At 42.7% G+C, this 25,376-nt stretch overlaps 3 protein-coding genes across 4 annotated transcripts in view; 1 reads left to right on the plus strand and 2 right to left on the minus strand.

The window, feature by feature from the left end:
- RCN2 (reticulocalbin 2) overlaps positions 1-25,376 on the minus strand; it is a 1,080,843-nt gene that overhangs the window by 1,014,799 nt on the left and 40,668 nt on the right. The window lies entirely within an intron of this gene.
- TSPAN3 (tetraspanin 3) overlaps positions 1-25,376 on the plus strand; it is a 939,276-nt gene that overhangs the window by 38,047 nt on the left and 875,853 nt on the right. The window lies entirely within an intron of this gene.
- Positions 1-25,376, minus strand: part of PSTPIP1 (proline-serine-threonine phosphatase interacting protein 1) — a 55,741-nt gene that overhangs the window by 13,640 nt on the left and 16,725 nt on the right. For both annotated transcript variants that reach the window (XM_083698393.1, XM_083698394.1), the window contains exons 4-6: positions 18,293-18,327; positions 16,724-16,830; positions 2,809-2,871 (exon numbers count right to left, since the gene is read on the minus strand). In XM_083698393.1, coding sequence (XP_083554519.1) covers positions 2,809-2,871; positions 16,724-16,830; positions 18,293-18,327 — 205 coding nt within the window. The remainder of the gene's footprint in view (positions 1-2,808; positions 2,872-16,723; positions 16,831-18,292; positions 18,328-25,376) is intronic.

The raw sequence follows: 25,376 nt of genomic DNA on the forward strand, positions 1-25,376 counted from the left end.
CAGTCTAACAGTCAATCCCTCTTCAGCACACTGAACAAACTACAGCTCCCAGAATTCTTTACAAGGACCTAGACCTCTTTAAAGGGGTATAATAGTGCTTTGAATGCATAGGGTGAATGTGGCCCAAGTGCTACTCAGAGAAGAACCTAAGTTAGTCCTGTCTAGTTCACCAACACAGGAGCCAGATATATGGAGAAACGTGACTCAAAGAAGTAGGAGGCCCAGGGTTCGCTCTGATTGTTTAGAAATACACAATCGCTTTGAGGTCCTCTCCCCTAGCATGGAAGACGAAGAGCAGACTCCATTTGAGGATCTCTCCCTCATTACAGTCAATCAGGTTTATGAAGATAAGTAGCAAAGTCAGTCCTCAGGGAATGTGCAGGCGACCTTGGAACGGACAGCTCACGGAAGAACCCCGACCAGACCTAAGAGGAGGCGTGTAGTGGTGATGAGGGATTCCCTACTGAGGGGAACAGAAGCAGTGATCTGTGGGCCTGACAAGATGTCTCGGGATGTGTGCTGTCTCCCCGGGGCTAAGCTCCAAGATGTAACTGAACAACTGCAAGGAATCATAAAACCCACTGACAAATACCCCTTCCTCTTGGTTCATGTGGGAACCAATGACACTGCAAGCAATAGCCTCCAGAAGATCAAAAGAGACTACGAGGCTCTGGGCAGGAAATTGAAGCAATTAAATGCACAAATTGTCATCTCATCTGTCCTCCCAGTTGAACGACGTGGCCCAGGTTGAGAGGGAAAAATAGTGGAAGTGAACAGCTGGCTTTGCAAATGGTGTAAACAGGAACGGTTTGGATTCTTAGATCACGGACTGCAGTTTCTTGAAGATGGACTTCTGGCAAGCGATGGGCTGTACCTCACAACAGTTGGGAGGAATGTTTTTGCCAAAAATCTCAGAAACCTCATCAGGAGGGTTTTAAACTGACTAATGTGGGGGAGGGAGACAGTGCTCCTGAAGGTAGAAATCTATCAACTGATGAAGATGATCATCCAAATGTCATAGACCGAATGGAGCAAACAGCACGCAGACCTAGTGGTGGGAGGAAAAAATCCTTAAATAAGAGACACAGGGGAATGATTAATGGACTTCAATGTCTGTACACTAATGCGCAAAGCATGGGAAATAAACAAGATGAGCTTGAGCTCTTGGTACAGCAAACTAAATATGACATAATAGGCATCACTGAAACCTGGTGGGATAAGTCCCACGATTGGAATGTAAGAATGGAGGGATACAATCTAATTCAGAGAAAGAGACCAGACAAGAAAGGAGGAGGAGTGGTGTTATATGTCAGGGATGTGTATACCTGTGAAGAGATCCAAGATTTAGAACCTCAAAGCCAAAGTGAGAGCATTTGGGTCAAAATTAAGGGAGAGAAGAATAACAGTGACCTCATTGTGGGAGTTTACTATAGATCCCCAAGCCAAACGGAGGACATAGATGATGCCTTCCTGGAACAGATGGCCAAGCATGCAAAAGGAAGGGAGATAGTAGTAATGGGGGACTTCAATTACCCGGATATTTGTTGGATGTCAAACTCAGCCAAGAGCATAAGGTCAAACAGATTCCATCACACTTCAAAACGACCTTGACAGATTAGAGAACTGGGCCAAAACAAACAAGATGAATTTTAAGAGGGAGAAATGTAAAGTATTGCACTTGGGCAAAAAAAATGAGAGGCACAAATACAAGATGGGTGACACCTGGCTTGAGAGCAGTACATGTGAAAAGGATCTAGGAGTCTTGGTTGACCACAAACTTGACATGAGCCAACAGTGTGACGCGGCAGCTAAAAAAGCCAATGCAATTCTGGGCTGCATCAATAGGAGTATAGCATCTAGATCAAGGGAAGTAATAGTGCCACTGTATTCTGCTCTGGTCAGACCTCACCTGGAGTACTGTGTCCAGTTCTGGGCACCACAGTTCAAGAAGGACACGTGACAAACTGGAACGTGTCCAGAGGAGGGCAACCAAAATGGTCAAAGGCCTGGAGAAGAGGAGGTTAAGGGGTGATATGATAGCCATGTTCAAATATATAAAAGGATGTCACATAGAGGAGGGAGAAAGGTTGTTTTCTGCTGCTCCAGAGAAGCGGACACGGAGCAATGGATCCAAACTACAAGAAAGAAGATTCCACCTAAACATTAGGAAGAACTTCCTGACAATAAGAGCTGTTCGACAGTGGAATTTGCTGCCAAGGAGTGTGGTGGAGTCTCCTTCTTTGGAGGTCTTTAAGCAGAGGCTTAAAATGTCAGGAGTGCTCTGATGGTGTTTCCTGCTTGGCAGGGGGTTGGACTCGATGGCCCTTGTGGTCTCTTCCAACTCTATGATTCTATTATTCTATGATTAACTTCAATGGGTCTACTCTGAGTAGCATCCTAAAAATCTACGCACCTCAATGGATCATACCAAGGTCAAAGGTGGATTCTGGACAGGGTGGCCGGTGTCTCTGCATGGGGGATCAACAGGGCACCGCAGCTATAATGCGGTGCAATGAGCAGAATGGAGGGAGGGAGGCAGGGTTGCCAAATTTTGGGCTCACTCAGGGCACCACTGGAATTTTAAAGTCTGCCACTGCCAAGGGCCTCTTTCCCATGGTGGCCATGGGAATCCCATAATCCCATGTTTGGAGGGCAACTCTCTCCCTCAGAGGAGACCCACCGGCAAGAAGGGACTTCAGTCACTCATGCCTAGGTGACCTCCATGGTAAGGGGCCCCATCCTCAGCCTGATTAAAGCAATTATTTAGGCTGTGGTGAAATACGTGTGCTCTTGAAGCTCATTTCTTACCTCCATGGTCTTCTTGTACATTGAGAGCTTGTTCTTGTGCACTCGCTCCATTGTACTTTCATACTGCAGGAAACACAGAAGATTTACAACTCTTGTCCCCCAGCAAAAGAGCTTTTAAGCTGGGGCTGCCCAACATCTGGAATTTCCTGGATAGAACTGGGATTCGGGGCAGAAATTGCTGAAATGTCTGGGAAAATCCAGACGTATGCAACCCATGTTGGAGGTCTATATTTTGACAAATTTCCTTAAAAATAGCTTCACAACTTTTTCTGCCCCCTCCCATAAAAAAAACCTTTGGATTTTCCCTTTTTGAAACTGGGCAACCCAACTTTAAGCTCTCTGCTTTGCTTGGATTAAGTTTGTGTGATTTCAACAAGCCTGCCTTCAACCGTGCAGAGCTGAAATAGTGCAAGTTAAAGACACATCAGATGCAATCTTGCTGCATTCACACAATTCCAGACGACTGGTGAACCTTGGAACACCACCTCAAACAGACAAAACCCCTGTGCACACCTCAAAACAGAACACAGGCAAGAAAAGCAGGCAGCGCCCGACCCACCACCAAACAAGTAAAAAACCAAAGCATAAAAAGTAAACATTTGGGAGGAAGCCTTGAAGATGTCTTGTCTCCCTTTGGGGATCTGACTGACACAGCGCTTCTCCTTGTGCTCTGGCTGTCTATTTTAGGTGCATCAGGCCCTGCAGGGTTCTTGTTTTGTTTAAAAAGTATATTTCTACATTGCCTTGGCTGATTTAGCCTTTTAAATAATACACAGGTGTGTATAAAATATATGACCAAGAGGAACAAATGAGATTTCTAGTGCATTTGCCCCTTTCAATTATGCACCTGTCCCTTAATTCTCACATATATTTTAAAGTTAATTGAGACGACAGTGGAAAACAGGGCAGCCAGAGGGGAAAGAGATCCTTTCCTATTTCCCAAGCAGACTTGAGATTCTGTAAGGTGACTCAGGAGAGGGCCTCCAGCACCTTCCTCTCTGCACTGCCACTATCATCCTGGGTCCTCAGAATGAATCCCAGGCAGGAATAGGGAACCTGACCTTTCAAACCTCTTTGCACCTCTGGCCACTGGCCATGCTGGCTGGGCAAGAAAAGTGTCCCTGTCTCTTTTGCTTGGAGGAAAATAAGGCCACCCTACCCAGCTGGGCCTGGGTGCATCAAACAGACTGCTGCTAACTCTCTTGCTCCACAGTTGATTCCAGTTTCTGCTCTCTGAGACTAATGATTCTGGAGAGAAGAGAACGGGCAAGGCTTCTTTATTATTTTTTTTAATAAAAATTTTATCACATTTTCAATTTACAGAAAAGGAAGAAAGAACAAACCAGAAGAAAGAAAAAAGAAAAATAATCCAACTTTCAAAATGCATTTTTACGTTACTAACTGGACTTCCCCACATTTCCCTCACCCTGCGTTCTTTACAATAAACATATCAGCAAATTATTACCTTGTTTCGTATCTTTTTTATATCTTTCAAAATATTTTACTTCTAAATTTAAAGTACCTTTTGTCAAATATTTATACCTTAAGATAATACATAAAATAACTTTAAATTTCAACTTTTTCTTACTTATAACTTAACTTTCTATTTTCCCAATCTAGTTGCAGGAACTAAAATTTCCAAATCATGCAGATTCTTAACATTCGTACAACTTATAATGTTTTTGTAAATAGTCCTTAAATTTCTTCCAGTCCTCTTCCATTGTCTCTTCTCCCAAATCTCGGATTCTGCCAGTCATTTCAGCCAGTTCCATATAGTCCATCAACTGCGTCTGCCACTCTTCCAGCGTGGGAAGATCTTGTATCTTCCAATATTTTGCAATAAGTATTCTTGCTGCTGTAGTTGCATACATAAAAAGTGTTCTATCCTTCTTTAACACCTTTTGGTCCACAATGCCCAGGAGGAAGGCCTCTGGTTTCTTAGGAAAGGTGTACCTAAACACCTTTTTTAACTCATTGTAGATCATTTCCCAGAAGGCCTTCACTTTTGGACAAGTCCACCAAAGGTGAAAGAATGTCCCTTCAGCCTCCTTACATTTCCAACATTTATTATCAGACCGATGGTATATTTTTGCAAGTTTGACTGGGGTCATGTACCACCTGTATATCATTTTCATAATATTCTCCTTCAGAGCATTACATGCCGTGAATTTCATTCCAGTGGTCCATAACCTTTCCCAGTCTTCGAACATAATGTTGTACCCAATATCCTGAGCCCATTTTATCATGGCTGATTTGACTATCTCATCCTGAGTGTTCCATTTAAGCAGCAAGTTATACATTCTCGAGAGTACCTTGGTCTTATGTTCTAATAGTTCTGTCTCTAATTTCGATTTTTCCACCTGGAATCCTATTCTTTTGTCCAACTTAAAAACCTCTTGAATTTGAGCATAATGAAACCAGTCTTGTACCCTATTCTTTAATTTTTCAAAGCTCTGCAGCCTCCAATTGTCTCCAGTTTTGTCTATTATTTCCCAATATTTCGGCCATCCGACCTCCATATTGAGTCTTTTTCGAGCCTTGGCCTCCGCTGGTGATAACCACCTCGGGGTCTTACCTTCTAGTAAGTCTTTGTATTTTGTCCAGACCATAAATATAGCTTTTCTGACAATATGGTTTTTGAACATTTTATGAACCTTTACCTTGTCATACCACAAATATGCATGCCATCCAAAAGCGTTATCGTGCCCTTCCAGATCTAGGACATCAGTGTTCTCAAGGAGTAACCAGTCTTTCATCCAGCAGAAAGCCGCAGCTTCATAATATATCCTTAAATCTGGCAGGGCAAACCCTCCTCTCTCTCTTTTGCATCCGTTAGTATTTTAAATTTTATTTGGGGCTTTTTGCCCTGCCAGACAAACCTAGAAATATCTTTCTGCCACTTCCCAAAACACTCCACTCTGTCCACGATCTGTAGGGTCTGAAACAAAAATAACATCTTCGGCAATACATTCACCTTTATAGCTGCAATTCGACCCATCAAGGAAAGTTTCAATCTTGACCAAATCTCTAAATCTTTCTTAATTTCTGACCAGCATTTTTCATAATTATCTTTAAATAGATTCAAATTTTTGGCAGACAAGTTTACCCCTAGGTATTTTACCTTTTTAACAACATTTAACTCTGTCTCTTTCTGAAACCCATCTATTTCCAAAGGTGTCAAGTTTTTCTCCAGAACCTTAGTCTTTTGCTTGTTCAATTTGAACCCCGCTACCCGACCAAATTCATAAATTAGTTCTAACACTCTCTTCGTACTAGATTCTGGCTCCTGTAATGTTAAAACCAAATCATCTGCAAAAGCTTTCAATTTAAATTGTTTCACTCCGACCTGTATTCCTTGTACCAACCGGTCTTCCCTAATCATGTTCAAAAGCACCTCCAGGACAGAAATAAATAACAGAGGGGATAGGGGGCATCCTTGTCGTGTTCCTTTTTCAATTTTAAACTCTTCTGTCACCACATTGTTTACTATCAATTTAGCTTTCTGCTCTGAATAAATTGCCTCTATTCCATTTTCAAACCCCCGTCCCACTCCCATCCCTTCCAAATTTTTCTTCATAAACCTCCAGGAGATGTTATCAAAGGCCTTCTCCGCATCAACAAAAATTAACACTGATTTTGTATTGATGTTGGTTTGCAAAAGTTCCAAAATGTCAATAATATTCCTAGTATTATCAGACAAATGTCTTCCTGGGAGAAAGCCTGCCTGGTCCTTATGGATTATTTCATTTAATACTTTTTTAAGTCTACTTGCCAAAATGTCTGCAAAGATTTTGTAATCTACATTTAGGAGTGAGATGGGACGGTAGTTCTTTAGTTGAGTCTTTTCAGTTTCCACTTTAGGGATCAATGTGATGAAAGCTTCTTTCCACGATTCCGGTGCCTTCTTCCCCTCCAAAATCTGGTTGCATACCTCCATTAATGGTTGTATCAAATAATCTTTCAATATCTTATAATACTTGGAGGTAAGCCCATCCGGACCTGGAGATTTGCCTAGTTGCATATTCTGGATGGCACCCTCTATTTCTTGTTGTGTTATTTTATGATTCAGGATTGTTCTCTTTTCCTGAGCAAGTTTTGGTAAACCATTTGTTTTCAAAAATTGGTCTATATCCTTCTCCTCTTGTGGCCCTTGAGTGTAAAGCTTTTTAAAATATCTCTGGAAACACTTCCTAATTTCTTCGGGTTTCTGGATATCTTTCCCATCAATCTCTAGGTTGGTGACTGTATTCAATTTTTGTCTCTTTTTCAATTGCCATGCTAATAGTTTCCCACACTTATTAGCTGATTCAAATGATCTTTGTTTCATTTGTTTAATTTTCCACTCAACCTCTTGATTTATCAATTTCGCGTACTGTGCTTGGTAAAATTTAATTTCTCTCAAGATCTCCTTCGATTTTGGCTTGGATCTCAACTTTTTCTCTCCATCTCTTATCTTCTCTAGAATCTTATCTTTTTTCCCATTCCAGAATCTTTTCTTTATCGTGTTCTGTTGTATCAGAAACCCTCTCATAACTGCTTTGCTTGCGTCCCAGATTGTTCTCCTTTCCACCGTGGTATTCAAATTTATTTCAAAATAATCTTTCAAAGTTTTTTGGGCCTTCTTCACAATCTCCTGATCTCTTAATAGGGTGTCATTCATTTTCCATCTAAAGGAGCCGATTGGAGTAAGTCTTAATTCCATTTTCATAGCGTTATGGTCGGAGCAAGTTTTTGGGCAGATTTCCACTTTTCTAATCATAGGTGCCAGCCTTCTAGTTGTCCATATTTGGTCTATTCTTGTCCATGACAGATGGGCCTCAGAAAAGAAAGTTCCTTCTCTACCTAAGGGGTTCTTTGTCCTCCAAATATCAATTAAGTCCATATTGTCAGTTAGTTCAAAAAAAGTTTTGGGTAGTCTGCCATCTTTTGTTAGACTTAGGTCTTGTGACTTATCCATATTTGTGGAGACCACTCCGTTCATGTCTCCCATCATAATGATGTTGGTGTAGTCCAAATAGTCCAGAATTGTCTCATGCAGTTTCCTATAAAATTCTGATTTCCCCTCGTTCGGTGCATAAATTCCTAATATCAAAAATTTTTCTCCTTGGGCCTGTATTTCAATAGCTAAAATTCTTCCTTGCTCATCCTTGAATAAAAGTTTTGGTGACAGGCTCTCCTTTGCATAAATCACCACTCCTCTTTTCTTTACTTTATCCGATGAGATAAATTCTTGGCCTAATCTTTTATTAATCAAGACTTTTCTATGGAGCCTGGTCACATGTGTTTTCTGCAAGCAAATGATGTCCAATTGTTCTTTTTTCAATATATGAAAAATTCTTCTTCTTTTCTCTGGGGAATTTCCGCCATTTATATTCCAACTAAGAAGCTGCAGAGACATCCTGGATCAATCTATTGGTCCTGTGGTGGCGTCCCTTTCTTTTGGTCCTCTGGTCCCGAGGGTGTAGGTGCCGGTATAGGTGTAGGTAGTGGTGGTGGCCAGGCTCCTATTGTCCCTTTCTGTAGATCCTCTTCGTGGTCGTTCAAAAACTTTTGTTGGTCTTCTGCTGTTCTGATTTTGACTTTCTTTCCTTTAAAATTAAAAGATAGGGGACTTCCGGAGGCGGCGCGAACGGTAATGGCTGCCCTTTCCTAACCGGGAGAGGGAAGCTACGCTGGAAAAGGGTCGTCCGCTACGGCGAAGCGGAGACCCATTCTGGAAAACCGCAGGCAGCGGAAGCCTGCGGTCTCGGGACCCGGCGGGCGCCAGGAGCTACCCCCGAAACGTTGAGGGAACCCCGTAAGGGGCTCCGGATCGCAGAGGGGGTAGCGGCGCTGTGGGTCTATGCGCATTCAGCGGAGCGAAGCCGCGTTGCCGTTGCCGGTGAGCGCCGACCTTTCTTCCTTCAACACAAGATTCCAAAACGTAACAACCCGTGAGTAATTGAGGACTTTACTAAATTTCGGGACTAAATTATTGAAAATAAGCTGAAAGCGGAGAGACGAGGAAAAGGAAGTCCGTCCCCCGCAGCCATTGATTTTTAAAGCAAAGAGCAGGAGGAGTGGAGGCATAGAGAGAACTTTTGACAGCTCAGATTGAGCACCCGCAGAAATTACTTTTCCTTTTAAAGACTGTAAGCAATTGATTTTTGGACTTTTATTAGGACTTATATACTCCTTTCTTTGTGGATTACAATTCTGTTTAAGAAGCCCAGGTGTCAGAACTGCCTGAGCAGTAGAACTGTCAGACTGCAAATTTGGATACATTCTATTTAAACTTTGAGACAGTCTGAGGGAGTTCAGAATGGTTACGTTCTTGCATTTTGGAACTCCAGTAAGCACAACTTGAAATACTGTGGCAAACCTAAAACCAACTCTGCTAAAACTACTTTTGTGAAGATCCCTAAGAATTGGTTCAGATTTCGTATGTGGAATGGACTCTTCTTCCTAGGACATTTTATGCTCCCCCTAGAGGATTGAGGACTTACAACAAAAACATTGTTTTACTTTCTATTTCCCGGCCCTCTGTTTGATTGCTACCATCTGGGCCGTAGCTTTCCCATGGGAATAACTCAGCTTGACCTTGACTGCTAGATAACTTTGGAATGAGTGGCGCAAAAAGAAAGGGATTAAGAACCAGACAAACAACTCTGACAACCGTAACTGCAGCCTCACAAGCACGCAGATCATCTGTGCCCACTTTGCCCTCGGAGGAAAAAGTTACCTCCCTGTCACAGGCAGGGGAGGAAGAAACTGAGGATTTACAACTAGAAGAGATGGCCTCAGGAGGATCTGGTTCTGTATTAGAGAAAATTCTTGAGAAATTGGAGTCTTTGGAGAGGAAAGTTGACCAACAAACTGCGAAAATTGACCTTAATACAGAAACTTTAAACAAATTATCTGGGCAAGTTGCACAGAATGCACAAGCAATCGGACAACTGAAGGAGGCTGCAGGTGAAAATCAGAAACTGGCCGAAGAGACCAGCCAAAGAGTGGGAGAGTTGGAAAAAGAAGTAAGGCCGCTCAGTAAGCAGGTTGGAGAACATCAGACCTATCTCTCCATGTTGGAACTTCGGAACAGGGAGATTAATTTAAGGATAAGATCGATACCAGAAGTGGAAGAAGGTAATCTAGCTGAGTTTCTGACCAAAGAATTCTCCAAGTTCTGGGGTCTAGAGGAGGAAGATTTTAAAATTGTGTCAGCCTTCAGACTTGGAAGACTTACAAAGAGAGAAAGGCCCAGAGACTGTTTGATTACGTTGAGATCAAAGGAGGAAAGGGACAAGATTTTGGGCCTGCACTACGGAAGCTCTTTGAACATTTCGGACAAAAGAATTGAGATTTTTAAGGACATTCCTAAACAGCTGTTGGATCTTAGATCTGAATATTTGGACTTAGTAAAACTGCTGAGAAGCAACTCAATCATCTTTAGGTGGGACTTTCCCCAAGGACTATCTTTTACCTTTAGAGGGAAGAAGATCAAAATTAGAACTTTGGAAGATAGGGATAAGTTTTTGATTGCCTACGGTGAGGACCTTCATAAAGGACTTGAACTACCCTCAGGGCCTGAACCACCACAGGTGCCTGTACCTCAGAATCCTGAAGACTCACAGAACAAAATACCATCCCAAGGAAACTAAACAGATCTATCCAGGATGTCTCTGCAACTTTTAAGTTGGAATATAAATGGCTGCAACAGCCCGGAAAAAAGGAAGAAAATCTTTCACATATTAAAAAAGGAGCAACTAGACATTACTTGTTTACAAGAAACACATGTGACTAGGCTCCACAGAAAAATATTGGTAAATAAAAGGTTAGGCCAAGAATTTATATCTTCGGACTTAGTTAAGAAGAGAGGAGTGGTGATATATGCAAAGGAGAGCCTCTCACCAAAATTTCTATTTAAAGATGAACATGGAAGAATTTTGGCAATTGAAATACAGCACCAAGGAGAGAAAATTTTGATATTAGGAATCTACGCTCCAAATGAAGGGAAATCAGAATTCTACAAGAAGTTGCATGAGATTATGCTGGATTATCTGGACTATGATAACATCATTATGATGGGAGATATGAATGGGATCGTTTCTACAAACATGGATAGGTCACAAAGCCAAAAGGTTACTAAAGAAGGCAGACTACCAAAGATCTTTTTTGAAATGACAGACAACATGGACTGGATTGATATATGGAGGACAAAGAACCCCTTAGGGAAAGAAGGAACATTTTTCTCTGAAGCCCAACTGACTTGGACAAGAATTGACCAAATATGGATTTCTAGAGGTCTGGCTCCTAAGGTGAAGAAAGTGGAAATCTGCCCAAAGACCTGCTCCGATCATAACGCGTTGAAAATGGACATGACATTATTACCAACCGGCTCCTTTAGATGGAAGATGAATGACAACTTGTTTAGAGATCAGGAGATTATCAAGAAGGCCAAAAAAACAATAAAGGACTATTTTGAGATAAATTTGAACACTGCTGTGGAAAAAAGAACAATCTGGGACGCAAGCAAAGCTGTGATGAGAGGGTTCTTGATACAACAGAACGCCATAAAGAAAAGACTACAAAATGAGAAAAAGGACAAGATTTTGGGGAAAATTAAAGAGTTAGAGAAGAAACTAAGAGTAAACCCGAAGTCACAGCCGATTTTGAGAGAAATTAAACTTCATCAGGCACAATATTCCAAACTGATAAATCAGGAAATAGAATGGAAGATTAAATCAATGAAACAAAAAACATTTGAATCGGCTAATAAATGTGGGAAACTGCTGGCTTGGCAGTTGAAGAAGAGACAAAAGCTGAACATAGTAACAAATTTGGAAATAGAAGGAAGGAATATTCAGAACCCGGTGGAAATTAGAAAATGTTTCCAGAAATATTTCAAGAAATTATACACTCAAGGGCCACAAAAGGAGGAAGAGATTGCAAAATTTTTGGAGAAAAATGGACTTAAAAAACTATCACAAGAAAATAGATCACTCCTGAATAGTAAAATAACACGATTAGAGATAGAACAGGCCATTCAGAATATGAAGTTGGGCAAGTCTCCAGGGCCAGATGGTTTGACCTCCAAGTACTATAAGACATTAAGTGACTATTTGATTCAACCACTGCTGGAGGTCAGCAATGAAATTATGGAGGGAAAGAAGGCGCCTGAATCGTGGAAGGAAGCTTTCATCACATTGATACCAAAATCAGAAACTGAAAAGACACAACTTAAGAACTACCGCCCCATTTCCCTTTTAAATGTGGATTACAAAATATTTGCTGACGTTTTGGCAGGAAGATTCAAAAGAGTTTTAAATGAGATAATTCATAAAGACCAGGCAGGCTTTCTCCCAGGAAGACATTTATTTGCTAATACAAGGAACATTATTGACATTTTGGAACTCTTGCAAACAAATATTAACACTAAAGCAGTTCTAATTTTTATAGACGCGGAGAAGGCCTTTGATAATATTTCTTGGAAATTTATGAAGGGAAATTTAAAAGAAATGGGAGTGGGGCGGGGTTTTGAAAATGGGATTGACGCGATTTATTCAGAACAAAAGGCAAAACTGATAGTTAACAATGTGGTTACAGAAGAGTTTAAGATTGAAAAAGGGACACGACAAGGCTGCCCGATTTCCCCCTTGCTGTTTATTTCTGTCCTGGAGGTGCTCTTGAACTTGATTAGAGGGGACCGGTTGGTGCAAGGGATTCAGATCGGAGTGAAACAATATAAACTTAAAGCTTTTGCAGATGACCTTGTTTTGACATTGCAAGAGCCAGAATCTAGTACAAAAAGAGTGTTACAATTGATTCAGGACTTTGGTCGGGTAGCGGGCTTTAAACTAAACAAACAGAAAACTAAGGTGTTGGGAAAAAACTTGACAGATGCAGAGTCAGAACGGTTTCAGAGAGAAACAGAACTAACTGTGGTTAAAAAAGTAAAGTACCTAGGGGTAAACATAACAGCAAAAAATCTGAGTCTATTTAAGGATAATTATGAAAAATGTTGGTCTGAAATTAAGAGAGACTTGGACAGTTGGTCAAAATTGAAGCTTTCTTTGTTAGGCCGAATTGCTGCTATTAAGATGAATGTATTGCCTAAGATGTTGTTTTTATTTCAAACATTGCAAATTGTGGATAAGACGGAGTGCTTCAGGAAGTGGCAGAGAGATATTTCTAAATTTGTCTGGCAGGGCAAAAAGCCCAGAATTAAGTTTAAGATATTAACTGATGCGAAAGAAAGAGGGGGCTTTGCCCTGCCAGACTTAAGGTTGTACTACGAAGCCGCAGCTTTCTGCTGGCTAAAAGACTGGCTACTTCTAGAGGACACTGATGTGTTAGATTTAGAAGGTTTTAACAATGCATTTGGCTGGCATGCATACTTATGGTATGACAAAGTTAAGATCAATAAGGCCTTTAAGAACCATATTGTCAGGAAAGCAGTGTTTAATGTCTGGACAAAATACAAAGACCTATTGGAAAATAAAACTCCAAGATGGCTATCACCTCTGGAGGCTAAGGCCCGAAAAAGACCCAATATGGAGGCCAAATGGCCGAAATATTGGGAAATAATAGAGAAAGAGGGTAACAATTGGAAATTGCAGAGTTTGGAAAAAATGAAAGATAAAGTGCGAGACTGGTTACATTACGCTCAGATTCAAGAAATTTTTAAAAAGGATAAAAAGTTAGGATTCCAGGTGGAGAAATCGAAGTTGGAAACAGAATTGTTAGAACCTAAGACTAAAGTACTTTCAAGAATGTATAACTTGCTGTTGAAATGGAATACACAAGATGAAATGGTTAAGTCGGCCATGATAAAGTGGGCACAGGATATTGGGCATAATATTATGTTTGAGGATTGGGAAAGGTTGTGGACCACGGGGATGAACTTCACGGCATGTAATGCTCTGAAGGAAAATGTAATGAAAATGATATATAGGTGGTACATGACCCCAGTTAAACTAGCCAAAATATGCCATGTGCCAGACAACAAATGTTGGAAATGTAAGGAAAATGAAGGAACATTCTTTCACCTCTGGTGGACTTGTCCCAGGGTGAAGGTCTTCTGGGAAATGATATATAATGAGCTGAAAAAGGTATTTAAGTATACCTTCCTTAAGAAACCAGAGGCCTTCCTCCTGGGCATTGTCGGCCAGATGGTGCCAAAGAAGGACCGAACATTCTTTTTGTACGCAACAGCAGCAGCAAGGATACTTATCGCCAAGAAGTGGAAAACTCAAGATCTACCCACTCTGGAAGAATGGCAGATGCAGCTGATGGACTATATGCAACTGGCTGAGATGACTGGCAGAATTCGAGACCTGGGAGAAGAGAGGGTTGAAGAAGATTGGAGGAAATTTAAGATTTATTTACAAAAATATTGTGATTTGGTGGAAAGTTAAGTAGGATGTTTGATCATAAATAATTGGCCACCACAAAATCGGATCGAAATGGGATGTAAAGTGAGATTAAGAGAAATTAATTTACAGAGGATTATATTTAAATGAGTGGTTATAAAATTTGCAAATTAGATTATAAATTGCTGGGAAAAATTTATGATGATGAAAATGGCAGCGGGAGATGTGAGGAAGTCCAAAGAAGTTATGAAACTTTGTTGAGATAAAAGAAAGGTTGTTTATTTCTGTACTTTATTTTGTAAAAACCCCTAATAAAAATTTATTAAAAAAAAAAAAATAAAATTAAAAGATAGTCCTTGAGGAAACTCCCACCTATAAGGAATTGAATTACCTCTCAATAATTTTGCAAGTTCTGTATACGTCGCTCTAAGATCCAAAAGCTGTTTTGGTATGTCTCTGTAAATTTCAGCTCTGTTGCCCTGGATGTCAAGCGATTTTCCAAAATGAAGGCCTAATATTTTATCTCTCTCTTGCTTAGATCTTAAAATGATCAGACAGTCTCTAGGTTTATCCTTCCTCGTCACTCTTCCCAATCTGAAAGCAGTCACAATTTTAAAATCCTTATCCTCTTCAATACCCCAGAACTTTGAAAATTCTAATGTCAGATAACCAATCAAATCTTCCTGCTCAAGTTCTGGAATAGCTCTAAGTCTAAGATTGCTTTCCCGATTTCTCAATTCCGTCATCGACCAGTAGGCCTGCTGCTCACTAATCTGTTTATGCAACGGCTTCACCTCCAACTTTCAAGTTGGCTTCCTCTGCTTTTTGTTTGGCTTCCTCAGCCAGTTTGCGATTCTCTACCGTTACTTCTTGAAGATTCCCAATTGCTTGTGTGTGTTGAGCCACCTGGTCAGTCAATTTATTTATTGAGGATGTGGCTTGATCAATTTTAGTCGAATGTTCATCCGCCTTTTTATTTAGAATTGCCAGTTGTTCTAGGATCTGATTTAAAACTTTTTCAGATCCTCCTGAAGCCATATCCCCTGTAGATGTCTGCTCAACAGCCCCTTCTTGTGTTTCTAGAACAGTTGGGACAGATGATCTGCGTGGTTGGGAAGTCAAAGTTGTTTGTACCAATTGTTTTGCCTTTATTTTAGCCACCCTTGTTTTCCCTGCGTCACTCATTCCAATCCCGTCTATGTATCAAGGTCAGACTGTACGTGTTCCCATGAGAGAGACAGTTCCAAAGTATAAACAACCAGGCAGCAGAGAATCAAAAGATAATGTAGTTCCCAGAGAATTATAAATCCAAAGTCCTCTAGGGGGAGTAATAAAGTTCAACCGAAAGAAAGAGGTTTTTCCTTCTTTGCAGTCCCAGCAATCCAAAAAAGAAACAACTGAAGTTCCAAAAGTCTTTTAGTTTCTTTTTAGCATTGAGCTTTCCCAGATTAATACAAAGTCTCAGAAAAGGTGCAAGAAACAGTTTCCCTATTTCTTCTATTATGTAACGTTTGCATGCAACACTTTCAACATCAAAAACAGTATCAGCAGTTTGACAGTTTGACAGTTCTTCTTTACCCTGGCAGCCCACAGATTTGGTTTCCTCAATTATTTATAAATCCCAAAGGAAGAAGGGAGATCCAGTCAAAAAGTCAGCATAGATACTCCAAAATTGTCTCTTTTAATTCCTGCCAAAAGTTCAATTGTCTGCACGATAATCCAATCTTTTTTATAGTTCTTTCAAAGCGCTTCCCGCTTGTCAAAACTTTGCTTTGATCTCTTTAGCACGGTCGGGAGACGGACTTCCTGGTTACGTTTCCCGTTTTCAGCCAAATTAAGATACTTTGGTCCCGATAATTTTTAAGTCCCCTTACTCACGGGTTTTAGTTGCAAATCTGATGTTCCAAGAAGAAAGGTCGGCGCTCATCAGCAGCAGCCGCGCGGCTTTGCTTCCCGCAGAAAGAGCGATGAACTCACAGCGCTGCTCCCCCTTTCACGTTCCAGAGCCCCTTACGGGGTTCCTTCTCCGTTTCTGGGGGGGCTTCTGGCGCCCGCCGAGTCCCACGGCCACGAGCTCACTCTGCCCGTGGTTTTTCTTGATGGGTCGCCGCTATGCCGCAGCGAGCGACCCTTTCCTGCGGAGCCCCTCTTCAGAGCGCGAAGAGGACCGCCATTGCTGTTTCGCGCCGCCTCCGGAAGTGGGGGCAAGGCTTCTTTAAAGGCCATGTCTGCCTGTGATGCCTGGATGCATCCTCTGAAAACAAAGAAAAATTCTCTCTCTCTTTAGAACTATTGTGCTTTTCCCACTTGATGCAGACTTAATCAACTGAAAAGCATATAGTTAATCAACTAACCTTCTTTAATTGGGTTATGGTCATTATCATCACCATTCATATTATTTATACAGTAATTAATATTCATTTTCATTATTAATGATGGTGATATAAACATCTTCATAATCAATAATATAATACATAAATGTCTTTGCTGCTGCTCTGTGCCTTTGCTATCTAGTTGGGGACCCAACTGTTCACTCCTCCTGGGGGGACCATTATTTTATGCCTCACCTTTTTCCTCTGCTCCTTCTGCCTTTCTCTGAATTCTTCCAGGCCCTTCAGCTCCTCCTTCATCATTATGGCCAGCTGGATGTGAGAGTTCCCAATACTTTCAATTTCTGCAGAAAATCAGAATGCAGAGTTTGTCCGGATGAATCTTCTACCCAGGAGCTGAGCGATCCCACCTTTGCAGGTGACCTTTCCTTCACAGTCACAGTGAAAGTATCCTTAGCCAGCATGAGGATGTTCACTGCTGGTGTGTCTGCTCAGCATTGCTGGTCTTTAGGTACAAACTGACAGCATCCCTTATTCCCAGTGAATAAAGTAAAATAAGCAAGCTGCACAAACACACTTCAAAACTAGTGCCTGATGGGGCACTTTCAACCTGCCACTATCACATCTTGGAAAATTCAGGTTGGGCAATTAGTGCGGATTGAGAGGTCTTGCACAACAAACCCACTTCCCCAAAACAGATTCGTTTTTTGCAGTAACAAAAGTGATGAGGAAATACAGGAAAGGGTGAAATAATATTTCCTTCAACAGCGCTTTCTAACCTCCCCACAGACAAATCAGGGTGAATGCTCATTACAAAGTTGGCATCGTCCTCCTATCACCCTGCAAATGAATCAGGATGGCTGTTCAGTAAACAGGTCGGCTTGAAGCACAAGTATTTGTAACTAAGCACACCAGGGACCCTCCCACAAGTTTCCTTCAGGAGAAACCAGGCCTAGGAAAGTGCTTTGCCCCCGGAGCTTCTCACTGCTGAGAGATTTGTAGTGTGTGTTGTTACACTTCAAGTGGTCAGAGACTCTAGGGATTCCATAATATTAATTATTGTACTCTCCTTCTGTCTCTTTTTCAGTTGCCAAGCCAATAATTTTCCACATTTATTTTGGGATTCCAAGCTCTTTTTCAGGGTTCAGATTCCGTAGAAAGAGGGTCAAGGGACACTGCAGTGTCTTTAGGCTATATGGTTTTGTTTAAACACTTATACCACCTGGGCGTAGGATGGAGGGACTTGCAGCGTTACTTCCTCATCAGGGTTCCAGGGAAGCCCAAATTCCAGCACAGGTTCAGCATAAAGCACGACATGCCTCTCTGTGTCCCCACCCACAATTATGTCCATTGTTCTTCTACCTACCAGCCAAGGTAGGGGCCTGGGGGAAAGACACAGCGCGACTTCTTAGGGTATGCTAAATTGTGGACTTTAACCAGCCCAAGTCATCACCTTAACAAAGGAACTGGTTTGGCAAGCTGCTGCTTTCTCAGATACAGGATCCCAGCTTTGGGAGGGCCCCCAGGGCCCCATCCAGACTGACCCCCCCACAAACTCATAACAATCCATTAGCATATGAGCTGCAATAAAAACAGTTAACACACTCTAATGCTGCACTTAAAGGGATAAAAACACCCATCTGCAGTGAAAGTAAACTTCTTACGGGTGGGAGATGTGGAAAACCTGCTCTCTTAATCTGCAGCCTGGCTGGCCTCTTCCCCTGAGTAACCTTAGATGTTCTGCCCTTCCCCAAATTACTCTCCAAGTGGAAAAGGGCAGCGAGAGGAGCTTCCTTCTATACTTACGTTGCTTTAGGATTTCAAATGAAGCTTTCAGAGTGCTGAGAAGGAAGAGATAAAAGGGCAGTTATTTTTCTTACAGATAGAAATAACAAAACAGAAGAGTCCACAGCCACTCGCCTCATCATCCAGACTGCCAACACAACAATCACAGCTGAGGAACACAGGAGGAGCCTGGCTGCAGGATCAGCCCAGAGACCCATCCAGCCCAGCCACCTCTGGAACACAACGAAGAACCTGAGCGCAACAGACTCACTTTCTCCCCACTTGCGATTCCCAGCAACTGGAGATCACAGTGGTGGCTGGTGCCCTCTGGGACTGGTAGGCAGCAAGCTGGGACCCCAGCAGAAGGTGGTGCCAGAGCCTAGGGCAAGCAGAGCCAGCTAACTCTAGTTTTGCCCTCTCCTCCTCCCTGCCAAGTTCTGCAAGGCCAGGCAGATGAGGGCTGGCCGGAGGCAGAGTGACTTTGGACAGCTTCCATGGGGTATTCAGAGGCCGGTTGTCTCTAGCAGGGGAGGTAGAACATCCTTTTCATGGCTAGTAGCCATGACATGGGTGGCACTGTGGTCTAAACCACTGAGCCTGAGGATTGCCAATTGGAAAGTCGGTGATTCGAATCCCCACGACGGGATGAGCTCCCGTTGCTCGGTCCCTGCTCCTGCCAACCTAGCAGTTCGAAAGCACCTCAAAGTACAAGTAGATAAATAGGTACCACTCTGGTGGGAAGGTAAACGGCATTTCCGTGCGCTGCACTGGTTCGCCAGTCCTGCTGGCCACATGACCCAGAAGCTGTACGCCGGCTCCCTCGGCCAGTAAAGCAAGATGAGCGCTGCAACCCCAGAGTCGGCCATGACTGGACTTATCCGTCAGGGGTCCCTTTACCTTTACCTTTACCTTTAGCCATTGAGAGGTATATCTTTTGTGAGACCTTTAGCTGGGATTCCAGCATTGCAGGGCTTGGACTAGATGACCCTTGGAGTCCCTTCCAACTCTATAATTCCATGATTCCACAACCTGTCTACACACGCAGCAACCACAAGTCAGACAGATACTGTAGACCAATTCACAGAGAAAAGATGTGTGAAATCGATTTCAGAATATCTTATAACCCCAGGAACAAATTTTCTACCTATCTGCTAACTGTCCTAACCTAAAAGCTAACTATATTCAGTATAAATCACTAGCATTTATAGAGAGGGAGAAAGAGAAAGAGTTGGCAAAGCAATTAAATGCTTAGTGGAGCAGTGAGCTAAAGATTCCTTTGAACTTTATGTGCCTTTCTTATCAATCCAACCTTATCTCCAAACAGCTCCATTTCTTATCATTTTTACTGGGATTTGTGTGTGCGCATAGCAATTTTCTGATCCATATCAGTGTGCTGGAATGTTACAAAAGCAACTGTGATAATGGATCTGCCTTTTTTAGTGCCTGAAAAGAAATCCGAGCCAATTACTGGTCATTGAACTCCTATATCTTAATTTTCCCTCGCTTCTCCGGCTTCCTTCAAGCGAAAACAGGTAGCCCATAATAGAGTCCATGACGATGTTTCTTGGCCGCCCTCTTGTGGCATCGTTCCACCTTCTGCTTAAGACTCCTTAAGTCCTCTGGACAGCGCTTCTCCAACCAAGGGGCCTTGGACCACTTCCAGGTGGAGCTGAGGGCTGCCTCCGCCACCGCCTGCCTAGCGCCTCCTCGCTTGCCCAGCCGCCCCTCTGGCTGTGCCACAGCCTTCAAGTTGGACCAATGGCAGCGCCAGCAGCTCTTTGTCTGCTGAGCAAAGGTTGCCAGGAAGCAGAGGGGATGAGAGGAAGAGGACGGTAGGAAAGTCTCCCACCACTTCTGAGGGGAGAGGCCCTAAGGAGGGGTCACTGGGAACTGTAGTGCAGTGTATTAACCTTATCCCAACTATTACATTTAAGTAGTGCACATATTTCCAAATCACTAGTAATCTCCTTAAACATCTGGTCCAAAATCATTTTAATCATTTGAGAAATATTTATCGGAACTAAAATGCCTAGATATGTTACAACATCTGGTCACCAACAAAATGGCCAATTAGTGTATTAATGCCCCTTGGCATTAATTTAAATTTTGACAAATTAATTGTATACCCTGAAATTCTATCAACATGATTAAATATTTTGATTAATACCAATATGGATGTTCCAAGTCTACTAATAAATAATAATAATAAATCGACCTCCTGGTCCTGGGGAGTTTGTCACATGCCTTTCCCCCAGCCGGACTCATCTCTGCTTTGTGGCCTCCCTCCTCTCCTGTTTCAGCTTCTGCCTCGGTCTGGACTTCTTTCTGCCCCAGACTCCCCCTGCTCATTAAGCCCTGTGACATTTTCAGCTTCCGACACCTCCTCCTCCCAGTCTTCTTCCTCTCATTGTCATCTCACCCCCAGGCTCTGAGCCTTCCTCCCTTGGGGGCTTGTTGCCCCCCGCATCCATCCAGTTCAAGACAACTTCATAAATTCTTGAGGAAATCCACCTTTTTCCAAAGTAATGAACATAACCTCCTAATATACTTTGTCAAATGCTTTTTCAGCATCTAAGGAAAGAGGTGCAGCTGGATCCATTCTGTTATTGTTTAAGGCCACCAGATCAGTTACCAGTGTTATGTGATCAGTGCCTGACTATGCTACATAAAACGCACTTGATCCCTGTGCGTTACTGCCTGAGCTCTACTAGCTAAAATCACGGTTAGTACAGTGGTACCTCGGGTTACGAACTTAATTCATTCCAGAGGTCCATTCTTAACCCAAAACCGTTCTTAACCTGAGGCGCGCTTTAGCTAATGTGGCCTCCTGCTGCCGCACAATTTCTGTTCTCATCCTGGGGCAAAGTTTGTAACCCAAGGTACTACTTCTGGGTTAGCAGACTTTGTAACCCGAAGTGTTTGTAACCTGATGTACCACTGTATTTCAATATCTATAATTTATACAGTTGGTGTGGTCTTGGCCAGGCTTCGATTTAGTAGGACTATAAGCACCATACATTGAAAGAGACAAAGTGCCTAATCCAAAGCCCTTTTGTTAAACACAGCGAAGCTTAGAGGTCAAAAGATCTGGATGAGTCCCCAGCACTTTCTCAGTACTTGTTTTATGAATGACATTCCTAATTTCTTCCATCTGTAATGGTTTTGCAAGAATCTCCTTTTGCTACATGTGATGCAGCACAAACAGGAGTGTGCTAATGCAGTAGATGTGTGCAAACAAAATAGATGCGAGATTATGCTAAGCTGTTAAAGGAACTATAGCTACCCAAACCATGAAGTGTGAAGAGGAGGGGAAGGTGCTTTTTAAAAACATGATAAAGATCTGTACGTTCTGGACATCTGTTTTGGAGTCAGAGCAGAAGCTACAGTAGACTTGATGCCCCAGGCCGCAGGCCGATTACACAAGTCTTAGAGCCCATCTGTGAGCCCTGTTACCCTCGCCCTTTCTGCATTCTCCGTGCCATTTCTCCTTGCAAGACTGAATCTTCATACTTTTGCAGAGTGCAATTGCAGGGAAGATAGATACCGAAACCTCCCCATTTGAAAGACAGGAAGTGAACACTGAAGATGTTGAACAATGTCACTCACTCTTTGGGGACTGTTTGTTTCCCAGTTGCCTAGGGAAATATAATCAACTTCTCTCTAAAACCCATCCTCTCAACAGGAACTGACTCTGACTTTTCTGAAACTGGGGCTGGCTTTGCCTGCCAATTCAGGCAGCAGACGCCAGAGAGAGGGGGCCATGAGGTCCCTCCTAAGTGAGCGGGAGAATAAAAGGGGAACCACCGGAGAATCAAGCTGAAGGCCAAAATTGGTTAGGAATTATGGCAGATTACAGTGAGAGTCTGGAAGAAGAACCTGGCCCTCCTGTTGAGTTAGATATGACATGGAAGGGTACCAGCTAACAGTAAAAGATTTCCTGGATCTTCCCTATCCAGTCTAATATGCTAAGTCACCTTTTCTGTATAGCCAAAGCCCCAACACTGTTCCACCAGCCCTGAAACTCAGTGTATAATATCTCCTGTGTTGCACAATTTATATACAATCAGCCACAAGCAAAAACAAGATTATGTCCTGGTATATAATGTTTTGCCTTGTCTCCAGAAAAAAATGGCAATAAAGCTAACTCAAGGCCTTTCAGAATGCCCACTTGTCAATTGCCTGATGTCATATGCTGTCAGGTGAGTCTTCCTTCTTCCTTTGAAGGTGTGGCTCTGCTTCAAGATGTGCCTTCAACTCTCGATTCTTCCTTTCCAACTGTAAGTGAGTGCATTTTGAATTTGGCTCTATTTTCTGTTGCTGCAGGGCAAAAGGAAAAAAAGTGCCAAATGCTAAAAGCACAAGATTCTACCAATATCTGGAAAGGAAGAATCTGGAGCAGGAAAAACCAGAAGCTCATCTCCAGAAACCTGTACACTCTGCATGTTCACACTAAGCCAAATTAGCTGTGATTTCTGCATTGCATGGGGGGGGGGGGGGTAGGAGCAGATGGTCCTTTATGCCCCTCCCAACACTACAGTTCTTTGCTTCTATGTTTTGGCTTAGCATTGCATTCAAATCAGCTTGTGTTGTGAGAGCACCCCACCTTCTATGGTCATCTGCAGGAATATTACACAAGCTCAACACAGGGAATAGGACAGGCACACTTAGTTATGGCTTCCCGTGGATAAGTGCATAATGCCTAAGCCAGACATTGCAGGGATCAGATGTGCAACCAGGGATGGTCAAATCTGCCAATTTCACTTTCTTTTTTTCTGTATTTAAGTTCAGTTCTCCAGACCAGTTTGCAATAAAAAAAGAGTCATCCTGAAAATTCATCAACATTTTAGCACAATTTTTTCCAAATATACACTTTTTTGTATGCAATTTTGCCTAACACAATGCATTTCAGTATATCATTTTCTCTAATATGTGCATTTTATACACACTTCACCCTAGTATATGCATTTATAACGCTTTTATACTTGTTGGAAGTCATCCAGAAAGGCTGGGGCAACCCAGTCAGACAACCCGGGTACAAGTAAAATCATTCTCATTCTCATTCACATTCCTTGGCTAGAGAACTGCACTGCAGACTTCAGAGGCCTGCTAATTCCAAGGGAATTAGCTGTGCTTCAGCTCTTCTCTTATTCCGGAAAGTACATACAGTGGTACCTCAGGTTACAGACACTTCAGGTTACAGACTCGGCTAACCCAGAAATATTACCTCAGGTTAAGAACTTTGCTTCAGGATGAGAACAGAAATCGTATTTGGTAACTTCAGCTTTGAGTGCAAACTGAATCGATTTCTCCCCAGGATTTCTTTGTAACAAACAGGAAATGCACTAGCTGGCTCAAGAGTACATTTTTGCTCCTCATCTATAACTATGATTCTATATAAAGCCTAACACAGGAAGTCTCTACAAAGCCTAGCTATTTTTCCTGCTAACATGAGTCAGAACTTCTAACGTGAACTGGCTTTTGCATTCTGAATCTATTTCTTAAGGACTGCAGCACAGTTGTGACACTCCAAAAGGCTTGGCTACCTTTTCTGATTTTGCACATGGGAATTCATGAACACATGTTGTGACAAAGCGTAATTACAAGTTACAGTGGTACCTTGGTTTAAGAACAGCTTAATTTATGAACAACTTGGATTAAGAACACTGCAAACCCGGAAGGAGGTGTTTTGGTTTGTGAACTTTGCCTTGGAATAAGAACATGTTTCGCTTCCTGTTGATTGTGTTCCATTTGTAAATTGAATCCCCCACTGCTATGGGAAAGCATGCCTTGGTTTAAGAACAGACTTCCGGAGTGGATTAAGTTCATAAACCAAGGTACCACTGTCTTGACCGTGTGAGTTTGAGCCAAGGCACCTTTGCTTCAATGGGGCAGAAGACAAGCAAAGGAGGCCCTGGATCTTTGGTGGAGAACCTCCTGGTCTTTCTGTGTAGCCCTCAGGAGTCTCCGCTGGGCATGCCCGCTCCCCAGACTGGCCCCGATCCCTAGGCTTTTACCCAGCTGGCATGTGTCCTTGAACTGGGACCATGCCTCAACTGAGGATGGATTGAGGATGTTTGTGGCAAAACGTTCTTGTTTAGTCAAGCCTACCTAGATATGTAAGCTTGACATGTATGTCATTTAACATTTGATATGTCATTTAACTAATAATAATGTACAAGTGACTCGCCACTTACGCAGGGCGAGCGTTTCGGGGACCCATGCACATAAGTGGGGTGTCCACTGCAATACATACAGCTTCCCCCCATAAGCCCTTGGAGTCTTTAAGAAATAGGGTTTATTCACCTATTTACACCTTCAGTCTGCGTGGAGGAAGTGCAGACCTCACAGCAGGGTCATCTCAAGAGGGGCTTTTCCCCTTAGCAGTGCAGTCCTGCAGTCCAAGGCATCTCTCCCAGCCAGCCAGCCAGCCTGCAGCCAGCCTACCCAAAGATGGAGCCCAGTCTTTTTTCTCCCATTCTTCTTCCCTGAACACCCTACTAAAAACTCTTTTCCTGTCATCTCACACCCAGTTACCCTGGCAACCTTCCAAGCTCCCAGTCTCTGTTCACACCTCAGGGCAAGAAGGGAGGGCAGTTCTTTTGCATTACCAGTGGCCTCCATGGCCCTCTATTGTTCCTTAATGGCCCCTGCTTGACCAGGCTGTTTGGCAGAGGCTGGCCCAGGAATTCCTCTGCAGCTGTTATTTCTCCCTTTACATCCCCAATGATCCAAATCCTACCATTTATTAATTTCTAGGGTTTAGGTAGGCGACCCCCCTCCCAAATCTATGACAATACTGTACATTGGTGTGAAAAAGTCACATAATCATCAAAATTTTGCAACTTGTTTGTGTAACCACTGATTGTGTAACCACTATTAATTAAAATCAGAGGTACCGTATTTTTCGCCCTATAAGGTGCACTGGCCCATTGGACACACCTCATTCTTTGGAGGGGAAATAAATAAAACAAAATTATTTCCCCCCCCCCCCCAGCAGCCCGAAGCACGGGGAGTGCTCTGCACCCCGCCCCGTGCTTCGGGCTGCTGGCTGCTGCCCCAAGCCTCGCGCGCCCGGCGGGACCTCTCGCTGGGCATGCAAGGCTTG

Source organism: Podarcis gaigeae (assembly GCF_964106915.1).
Source record: "Podarcis gaigeae genome assembly, chromosome: 9".
NCBI lineage: Eukaryota > Metazoa > Chordata > Lepidosauria > Squamata > Lacertidae > Podarcis > Podarcis gaigeae.